Genomic DNA, 11,126 nt, shown 5'->3' with positions numbered 1-11,126 from the left:
GAGACCTGAAAGCCATAGTGCAAACCTGGCCCTTTGTCTGCTTGCCTCTAGGGGCCCTGATTGATCTGCCTCATGTGGGGCCCCTACAAGCAGTGCTGGAAGCACTTGATGTTCTGCTTGCCCCAAAGGTTCGATCCAGGTGAGTCTGATTCTGGGTAATCTGGTAAAATCCTGGGTGTCTCAGGGGAGACACCTGGGGTGAAGTAATGACATCTTCAGAGGGTTCTGAAGATAGCAATGAAGAAGCCTTGGCTCACTAAGGGAAATATTTTCTGAAAGCATAAGAGTGCCTTTAAAGAAGGGGATCCTGAAAGAATATTCCGCAACTCCTCCCAGTCATGGTTAGAGTTACTAGAAGTGAAGAATCAGAAAGGATAAGAGGGGAAAGGGAGACAGAGAAAAGTAAGGCAGAGAGGGAAGAAGGCAAGGCAGCTGGTGACGTCAGGAATGTGACAGCACAGGTGGGCAGTCTTCTGTCAATTTGTGAGGCTTTTTTTTTTTCCTACTCTGTGTACCTTTTAATGCATCCTCATCAATCTCCTTCTCCCAGGAGTTGGAAACTGCAGGTGCTAGATTTATGAAATACTGGCCAGAACTTCTGGAGCATGTGGTCTGGAGCCAGCAGTTATGGGTGCTCAAGTTCACCAATGGCAGCAGTGGCTGAGCCCAGGTCAACAACAAAGTTGCACTTGGCTCCACTGAAGGTTTTTGTAGACCTGTGCCTGAAGGAAAAGACCCTGGACAACTTCCTCACCTACTTCCTTAGGTGGGTGGAGCAGAGAGAATCTTCCGTCCACCTGTGTTGTAAGAAGCTGAAGATCATCTCAATGCCAATGGACAATATGGTGAAGGTCCTGAGCATGGTGCAGCTGGACTGTATCCAGGAGGTGCAAGTGAGTTGCACCTGGAATCTGTCCACCCTGGCCACATTTGCTCCTTTCCTGGGTGAGATGTGTAATTTGCAGAGACTCGTTCTCTTCCCCGTCCACATGTCTGCCTTCAAGAAGCAGGAAGAGCACCACGTTGTGCAAATTACCTCTCAGTTTCTGAGGCTGGACCACCTCCGAGATCTCCATCTGGAGTCTCCTTCCTTCCTTGAAGGCTGCCTGGACCAGATGCTCAGGTGAGTGTGCACCACTGGCTGGGTTACATTGAACATAACATTAGACGTCAAAAGCAGTCTCCTCTGTTGCTCTCTCCTAGAGTGTGGTGATCCTGAACCACACAAATCAAGGTAGTAGGTTAAAGTGGTCTACTGGCTCTTGTGAGACACCCTGCTTGGAAGGTATGGAGTAATGACTGGGTTGCTTGCATCCCAGAGTTTGCAATTTCCTCCTACCTTGAAGGTGTCTATGTCAAAATGGTAAAAATAGGATAATTAGAAATGACATTAAAGTTGGAAAACTACATCAGATCAGAGCATTCCTGAAGAAAATCTCCATGCTCCCAAGGTTTGTGTACACAGTGAATCTGTTCTAAATTCCCTCTGTGTAAAAGGTTGTATTGTGCTCTGGATAAGTTAATCCATATATAGGAGAAGAATGGTTCTGGAGATTATGTTAATTGAGCTGAGAGAAAAGGATCATAAACACTGATAGAAAGCTTGCATACCATGCAGAAATGTCAGTGAGCCCTTTAGACAGGCATCACTGGGATCTTGTGTAAGTTGGTTCCTTATGTATGTCTCCCTACAGCCTCACCTGGCCAGAGATAGGATCTGGAGCTCCACCCTGGCCTGAACAAAGCCTTATCTTAAACCATTTTGAGATCTCATTTCCCCACACTAATATTCAGTGATGTCCACACTTGATGGAGACACTCTCTGGATCTCTTCATAGCATGTTCTAGTGATTCCATGATCTTCATTTATCTTCAGAGGGAAGTGGAATATGTCGTAATCTACTTGATAGATGAGGAATAGAGAGTCTTTCTGGTACTATGAAGTGACTCAGTACAACAGTAAGGTTGACAAGGCTCAGACTAGAATGAGACTGGCACATCAGTGTATTCATCCTCAAAATAGATGATCAGACAAAGCTTAGCCCTATGGAAGCCATTTGTCTATCACCTGTATGCAACTGGCACCCCAGTTCTCAAGAACTAATTGCTTGGTTTCTCCCCAGGTGCCTGAAGTCCCCCTTGGACAGTCTGTCAATAACCAAGTGCTGGCTTAGAGACTCAGACTTAACCAACCTATCCCAGAACCCAAACATCAGCCAACTAAAGAGCCTGGATCTGAGTTGTGTCACCATGACTGACTTTTGGCCTGAGCTCCTCCAAGTTCTGCTGGAGAAAGTCGCAGCCACCCTCCAGGACCTGGACTTAGATGTGTGTGGGATCACGGACTCCCAGCTGGAGGCCTGCCTGCCTGCCCTGAGCCGCTGCTCCCAGCTCAGGTCCGTCAGCCTGTGTGGGAACCTCCTGTCCACGGCCGGCATGGAGAAGCTGCTGCGACACACCGCTGTGCTGCCCTGTTTAAGGCAAGAGCGTTATCCTGCCCCTCAGGAGAGTTACAGACCTCGGGGTGTTCTCCTGGAAGCGAGACTCGCCCAGCTTCGGGCTCAGCTGTGGGAGATTCTGAGAGACCTGGGACACCCCAGGATCATCTGGATAAGCCTCAGCCCCTGTCCTCGCTGTGGTGAGGATGTATGCCATCACATGGAGCCCATTGTATACAGCTGTTTCCCCCGCCCCACCCCCCCTCCCTGCCCTGGCTAGGGGGTTGCCTCTATCAGAAGCTTTCTTCTGTACACCTTGCAACTGAAATCTAGAACTTGGGGACATCATGAAGGGAACACAGACCTAGGGTTTCAGACATCTGTTCAATGCGAATGGGAAAAGGAAAGGCAATAGTGGGGGTGGTGCAGGATTGCTAGGGGATCTGTAGGCTCTGGGAGGCCATGGGACTTTCATGGACATGTGCCTCTAGAATCTGATATGACCTGGGTGGTTACACACTGGAGACCCACGTATTGGAGTTATCCCTGGGGAAAGTGTTGTAAAGAAATGGTCAGGAAATATTATGACACCCCTTATATATGGAATCTACAAAGAAATAATACAAATGAATTTACTTGCAAAACAGAGACTCACAGACTTAGAAAACAAACTCATGGTTGCCGAGGGGAAGGGATGGCTGGGGACTTTAGGAAGGTCATGTACATACAGCTATGTAGAGTGATAACCAATAGGAACATATTGTATAGTACATGGAGCTCTGCTCAATGTTATGTGCCAGCCTGGATTGGAGGGGGTTTGAGGGATACATGTATATATATGGCTGAGTCCTTTTACTGTTCATCTGAAACTATCACAACATTGTTAATAGGCTATACCCCAATACAAAATGTTTTTGGTACTAAAAACATAAAAATTCAATTCAAACAAATTAATAAAAAAGAAATTGTCGGGAATAAAGAGATCCTCCTGGTGAGCTAAACAGGAAAGAAATTTAAAATGAGACTGGATAAATGTATAGATGTGACATTTATTTTGTTGTAAAAGGAGAGCATAATGTGACATTGTCCAATAAATAATAACAGAAATAAATAAAGAGACAATCATGCAAAATCAACTGCTGTCCTCTATGATGTATTATTCTGTGTTCAATTTATGCTTCCATTATCTCCAGCTACTGATAAAATTAGACACAGTGTTATCCATGATTCAAAACCTTACCATTCCTATAATTTCTTTATTCTGTCTGGGGCATCTCCTGTGTTGTGTGTGTGTGTGTCTGTGTGTGTGCTTAGTCACCTAGTCATGTTTGACTCTCTGGAATCCCATGGACTGTAGCCACAGGCTCTTCTATGCATGGGATTCTCCAGGCAAGAATACTGGAGTGGGTAGCCATTCCCTTCTCCAGGGTATCTTCCTGACTCAGGGATCAAACCTTGGACTCCTGCATTGCAGGCAGATTCTATACTGTCTGAGCCACCATGTAAGCCCTGTGGGGCAATTCTCACTTCTGTGCTTATTTCTTTGGCTGTTCAGTGCATTAATAACACAAAGGGGAACACAAAGTGTATCCAATGACCTACTGGAACGAAGAGCCCTTGGCAGGGCTCTCACCGATGACTCAGGCCATGACCTGGGGCATGGGTATTCTTCATGTCTGTACCAGTGGATGTATAAGTTGCAGTCGCTTGCCTTTCTGTATGTTTCACTGCCAAAGGCAATCTCCTCAGTTCTGCAAGATGTTTTCCACACTGCCAATAAGGTTGAACCTGGTTTCCACCATTCCATGCTTGTCATGGGTGAGTAGTGGTCCTCATGGATATAATCTAGTTGTGGCCAGGCATCCAAATTCCTTTTAGTAAATTGCTAAAAGAGCAAAAGCATTTAATGTGCATTTACTATTTCCATACCAAATTCCAGATATATATAATTTTGGGTGGTTGGTCATATTGGAATAAATTGATAATTCCCATTGCAATTCCAGTTCCTCCCTAACAGAAAGGTCAAAGATAGCTTGTCTGGATATCAGAATGTTCAAATATACATAAAAAATGTTATGTATTACATGTATCCTCAGCTCATCATCCTCAGATTCAACCAACTACATATGATGCAGACTAAATTCACTTAAAAATATTCTCGTCTAAGTGACCCTGAGCAGTTCAACTATGCATTGCTCAAGATTCACCAGTTATACAGACTGGCGAAGAGAGGCTGATATGATTACAGAGGCTGAACAGTCTCAGTGTCTGCTGTCCGTTGCTTAGAGAACTAGGATAGACTATGGTATAATTCAGACATTAAGATTGAAAATCAGGGGAAATGATGGCTTAGCTCTAAGTTAAGGCTAAAGACCAGAGATTTAGGGCACCACTTGTGTATGTCCTGGAGTTTCAAGGTTCAGGAACCAGTAACTCCAGTATTCATGGCCAAGGAGAGAGAGAGGGAGAGCAATTGCCCTTGTTCCATTCAGGCCCCCAGAGGATAAGACAATGTCCTCCCACCCTGGTGAGGGCTGATCTCCTGACTCAGTCTGCCGATTTAAATGCTAATCTTCTCTAGGAATTTCCTTGCAGATTCCCCCAGAATGAATGTTTGACCCGAGATCTGGGCATCTCATCTCACAGTGAAGTTGACACATAAATTTTTATGAAGCCAAATAAAGTTTCATTGTGAAGCATTCAGAGGCTGCAATTGCTTATTCTATGGAGGAAGGGGATATAGGGCTGAAATATAGCTCTTAGGCAGATCTTTGTTTCCCCCACAATGAATAGAATGATGCACACACAGTTTATGAGATTTTTAGTGGGATCCAGTGAGATATTGCTTGTTGAGGGATTGGCTCTAGAGTTATTTAGAAAGATCTCCTTATCATGAAAGAACTCCATGACGCTTTCCCCTCCCCCACTCATCTTCTCCTTCCTAGTGAATAGCATAAGTCTTTATCCCTCTATTGCTCACAACAGGGAGGAAAGCAAAACCTAGGGACAGAAATTGGACTCACATATTTCAGGGGTCACTAATGAATCAGGGTTCACCTAGGCTGTTCCAGTAGCCAGTGCAGAGAGACTGGGTGTGGGAGGAAATAAGAGAGACTGGATCCATCTTCCGTGATAGACATTCTGAGCCTTAGATCTCCTAGGCCACATGCTGGTAGATCAGGTCAGAGCATAGAAAACAATTTCCTAATCAGGACTGAATACTTTAGAATTTTTAATAACTATTGCTATCCTGGAGCTTCCCTGGTGGGCCCTCCATGCTCCCAATGCAGGAGGCCCAAGTTCAATCACTGGTCAAGGAACTATATCCCATATCCTGCAACTAAGCATTTACCTGCTACAACTAAATGATCCCTCAGGGGTGCAAGGGAGATCAAAGATCCTTTGTGCATGATTAAGACCCAGTGCAGTCAAATAATCAAAATAATAAATATTAAAAAAAATTTGCTGTCCCATAAATGCCACTTGAGTACAAATACTTGCACAGTGATGTAATCCTCCAATCCAGCAGATGTCGCCATTCCCTGCGGTGATTGCTGAGGAGCTGAGAATGAAAGAAGCAGCCATCTGTCATGTCTGTCACTGCCTAAGGTGAACAAGGAGACAGGATTTGGCCCCAGAGAGCTGAGGTGCACATGAAAAGAATGAATTTAGTGAGCCCAGAGGCTTGCATCTTCCCATACATACAAAACTAAATTTAACTTGATATCTGACTTTTCTTACCTCACAGTAATCTTTGATGTTCAGACTGCCTGCTCCCTTTGTTACAAACTTGTATATAGCCTGACTCTCCTTCCTGCCTCCTTGGAGCAGTTTTCTCAGAGTTTCTGAGATGCTGTCTCACCTGCTTGGGTCCTAAACATTTCCACCAAATAAAATAACTCTCTTCTTTCAGGTGGTGACTAATGTTTTAGCCGACTGCCGAGGTCCAGCCTCAGCAGAGTCCAGGGATATCCTCAGGATGGACGACGATGTTGGCGAATGAAGAAAGATAGATAAAGAGATAAAGAAAGAGACACGGGGTGACCAAGCTTCTTTGAGCAAGGCCCCTTACTTTATTTTTCTTGGGGCTTTTTATACCCTGAGTTATACATACAGCAAGGTGAAAAATGCAGAGTCAACTCAACATTCCATCAGTAATAACTTTTATCGATATCAGGTTCCTTTCTGCAAAAGTCTTATTTTTTGTACATCATCTTCTATTCCGGAGGCCTGTTGATATTCCATGACCTCCTTTTGATAAAGGTTTGCCAGCCAGAACACCAGAACAATGATTTTTCCCTTAAAGTGTTTCTTCTTAAATTCTTAGCCTGTGTCACCCTTAAAGTACAGAGTTGCATTCTTACGGAGCAAAGATTCAGCGGGTTACAGCAAAGAAAGAACTTATTAACTCAAAGTCTAATGTTGCTAACGCTAAGGCTATTGCTTCTTCTACATCCTGACTATATGCACTCCCAGGAACACAATGGATAAGGGATGTGAGAACTTGGCAGCAAGCATTGCATAGGCTCAACAATGTTGCAAGAGTCTGGATAAAGTCGCCAAGTAAGCTAGAATGCTAACAGGGGGGTTGAAACACTCCTTTCATGCCCAGGAAATTTATCAACTAGAGCCCTAAGTTAGCTCTTTTGGTCAGGGACAGACCCCTGCTAATGTCAGAAGAGCTGGTGAAAGACATAAAATAATAAGACAGACAGATTCTGGTTCGGGGGTAGATGCTTGAGCGAGTTCAGGGGGTCCCTTGAGTCCTGATCTCGCCTTTGCCCATCAGGCCTCTTCCTCATGACCTTTGCCATGGGTGGGATTCTCCACGCTGGCTCCCAGCAGCTGACCATTTCCATGTATCACCTGGAACTTGGGTGAGTGGGAACAGGACACTGTGGATTGGGAAAATGTCTTGGAAGAGCATGTAAAATGATAAGAAATACATAACCTAAAATAGATCAAATGTTTTATTTGGTGACTTTACAGAAGATTTTAGCCAGAAAGGTGGCTTCTCAGACAGATCTGAAGAACTATTCAAAAGTTAGAAGGGGGGCCAGAGTATATAAGGTCACTTGCTGAAAAAAAATTTAGAAAATATCAAAAGATTACTGCATATTATAAAAATCATACATCTCAAATGAATGATTTTCATGCTTTTTAAAATTTTTGTAATTTTATTTTACCTTTTTTTTTTTTTTGGCTCTGCTGGGTCTTCCTTGCTGAGCACAGCCTTTCTCTTGTTCTGGTGAGCAGGGGTTACTCTCTAGTTGAAGCGCATTGGTTTCTCATTTTCCTGGCTTCTCTCATTGCAGAGCATGGGCTCCAGTGCATGTGGGCTTCAGTAGTGATGGGTTCCAGTCTCTAGTCGAGTGCTCAGTGTTTGTGGGGCATGGGTTTAGTTGCTACACAGCATGTGGGATCTTCCTGGACCAAAGATCCAACCTGTATCCCTTGCACTAACAGGTGGATTCTTAGCCACTGAACTTCCAGGGAAGTTCCTTCTCTTGCTTTTTTATGCATGGAAAGAGTCTGGACTTATTGAAGTCATCCATATGATATGCATCTTAACTACTTCAGGAAAACATCCTGTCTTTTCCTTCTTGAATTACCCTCAGGGCAGACTATCTTGAGGGAAGGGGAACTGCAGTCGATAATGGCCTTTTGGCTGCAACATCCTTTGTTTACTAAAATGGCAAGTGACATACTTGTCCCCAAGGAAAAGCTTAAGAGAAGATTGGAAGTGGAACTGAGTTGTTGTTCAGTCAATCAGTTGTGACTGACTCTTTGTGACCCCATGGACTGCAGGGCACCAGCCTTCCCTGTCCTTCACTATCTCCCAGAGTGTGCTCAAACTCATGTCCATTGGGTTGGTGATGTCATCCAACCATCTCATCTTCTGTCACCCCCTTCTCCTCCTGCCCTCAATCCTTCCCAACATCAGGGTCTTTTCTCATGAGTTGGCTCTTCCCATCAGGTGGTCAAAATATTGGAGCTTCCATTTCAGCATCAGTCATGCCAATGAATATTCAGGACTGATTTCCTTTGGATTGACTGGTTTGATCTCTTTGCCATTGAAGGGACTCTCAAGGGTCTTCTCCAACACTACAGTTCCAAAGCATCAATTCTTTGGCACTCAGCCTTCTTTTATGGTCCAACTCTCACATCTGTACATAACTACTGGAAAACCATAGCTTGACTATATGGAACTTTGTCAGCAAGTTGTGCTTTTTGATATGCTGTCTAGGTTCTTCATAGCTTTTCTTCCAAGGAACAAGCCTCTTTTAATTTCATGACTGCAGTCACCATCCACAATGATTTTGGAGCCCAAGAAAATAAAATCTGTCACTATTTCCATTTTTTCCCCATCTATTTGCCATGAAGTGATGGGACATAATGTCACAATTGCAGTTTTTAAAGTGTGTTTTATGCCAGCCTTGCCACTCTCTTCTTTCACCTTCATCTAGAGGCTCTTAAGTTCTTATACACTTTCTGCCATTAAGGTTGTATAATCTGCATATCTGAAGTTATTGCTATTTCTCCCAGCAATCTTGATTCCATCTTGACCTTCAACAAGCCTGAAATTTCCCATGATGTACTCTGCGTGTAGATTAAATAAGTAGGATGTCAATATATAGCCTTGATGTTTTCCTTTCCCAATTTTGAACCACTCTTGTTCCATGTCCAGTTCTAAATGTTGCTTCTTGACCTGCATACAGATTTCTGAGGAGGCAGGGTAGGTGGTCTGGTATTCCCATTTCTTTAAGAACTTTCCACACAGTTTGCTGTGATCCACACAATCAAAGTCTTCCTGGTAGTCAATGAAGCATAGGAGATTTTTTTTTTTTAAATTCCCTTGATTTTTCTATGATCCACCATTTGTTGGAAATTTTATGTCTGGTTCCTCTGCCTTTTCTAAATCCAGCTTATATAACTGCAAGTTCTTGGTATATGTACTGTTGAAGCCTAGCTTGAAGGACATTGAGAACTCTCTTTCTAACACGTGAAATGAGTGTGCTTGAGTGATAGTCTGAACATTCTTTGGCATTGCCTTTTTTGGGGATTGGAATGAAAACGAACATTTTCCAATCCTGTGGCTGCTGCTGAGTTTTCCAAATTTGCTGGCATATTGAATGCAGCACTTTAATAGCATCATCTTTTTGGATTTTAAATAGCTCAGCTGGAATTCCATCACTGCCAGTAGCTTTGTTTTAGTAACACTTCCTAAAGGCCACTTGACTTTACACTCCAGGATGTCTGGCTCTAGATGAGCCATCGCACCATCATGGTTATGGGTCACTAAGACCTTTTTGTACAGTTCCTCTGTGTATTCTTGCCACCTCTTTTTAATATTTTCTGCGTCTGTTAGATCCATACCATTTCTTTCCTTCACTGTGCCTATCTTTGTATAAAATGTTTCTCTAATTTTCTTATAGAGATTTCTAGTCTTTCCCATTTTATCGTTTTCCTCTATTTCTTGCATTGTTCACTTAAGAAGGCTTTCTTTTCTCTCCTTGCTATTCTTTGGACCTCTGCATTCAGATGGGTTTATCTTTTCCTTTCTTCTTTGCCTTTCACTTTTTTTCTTTTCTCAGCTTCCTCAGACAACCATTTTGCCTTTTTGTATTTCTTTTTCTTGGGAATGGTTTTGATCACTGCCTCCTGGTCAATGTTAGGACCACTGAATGGAGTTCTCTGGGCTCAGTACACATTCCAATCCTTAGCTTTAAATCCATCTATTCCTTTCAAGGCAGTTGACGAGGTGGAGGGACAGTGGTTGGAGGTGGAGGTGAGATAAGTGGTTGTCAGAACCTTTGACTGTCTGCATATCCTCCAGATGTGGTAGGGGATGGGGAAGGTTTTCATTAAACATCGATCTTGGTCCTTCTGAGTTTCTGAATGAGTAGATCTGGGGAGAAGCTGAGAATCGCTTTTTTAAAAGTTCTTAAGTGATGCTGATGCTGCTGGTCATGGGACCAGTCATTGGGAACCACTGCAGTAAGTAGAGCTACTACACTTTTATTTTATCTGCCTAGCTTTTGGAATAACAGATTATGAAGAGAAAGCAACATGGTAAATACCTGAACCTCATGCTTGTTCCTCCTCCCTTTTATAAGAGATGAAATTATGACTCCAATATTTTATTACAAAGCTCACAGTGGTCAATCAACACACTGGAGGGTGCTGGGACAGCACAGTTTAATATTTAGAAGCACCGACAAACAGAACTTCAAGTTCTACCATCAGTAGGCTGTGTGCCTTGGAAGAAGTTACTGCTCTCCACTGAGTCTATCTCTCACTGTATTGAATGAGTACCATATAATCCCTAACTCATAAAAAAGCACTGAGCCAAGTGCATGGAGCAGAATAAATTCTCCATAGATGGCAGGGCTGTTGTTTGACCTAAAGGCTGCAGGCATAATCAAGACCACAACCAAGGCCACAGTGACTATCAGAACCTGAGGCAGAATCTCACAGGTCAGTCATTCCCTCTGTCAAGGTGTGATGCTTTGATTACAGAAGCCAGCACTTTAAGGGTCACCTTCTGTGTCTCTGCCTGGAGTTCAGCCTATTGGCTGGGACAAGCCTGTTCTCTGGTAGTCAAATTGACGATTCTCTCCATTGGCTATGGCTTCATACTCAGGATTTCTTTGATTGGGACTAACTCCATGGAGCAGAGGAGAAAGA

General features: G+C 43.5%; 1 protein-coding gene across 1 annotated transcript; it reads left to right on the top strand.

Annotated features, from left to right (window-relative positions):
* The first annotated feature begins 605 nt into the window (after positions 1-605).
* On the top strand, positions 606-6,441 carry LOC132657448 (PRAME family member 12-like). Its single transcript, XM_060395962.1, has 3 exons — positions 606-1,123; positions 2,124-2,646; positions 6,352-6,441. The coding sequence occupies exons 1-3, from the start codon at positions 606-608 to the stop codon at positions 6,439-6,441; spliced, it is 1,131 nt and encodes a 376-aa protein (XP_060251945.1).
* The last annotated feature ends 4,685 nt before the right edge of the window (positions 6,442-11,126 follow it).

The sequence above is a fragment of the Ovis aries genome, chromosome 12 (genome assembly GCF_016772045.2).
Source record: "Ovis aries strain OAR_USU_Benz2616 breed Rambouillet chromosome 12, ARS-UI_Ramb_v3.0, whole genome shotgun sequence".
NCBI lineage: Eukaryota > Metazoa > Chordata > Mammalia > Artiodactyla > Bovidae > Ovis > Ovis aries.
Note: the sequence above shows the minus strand (reverse complement) of the source record. Positions and strands in the feature narration are given on the sequence as shown.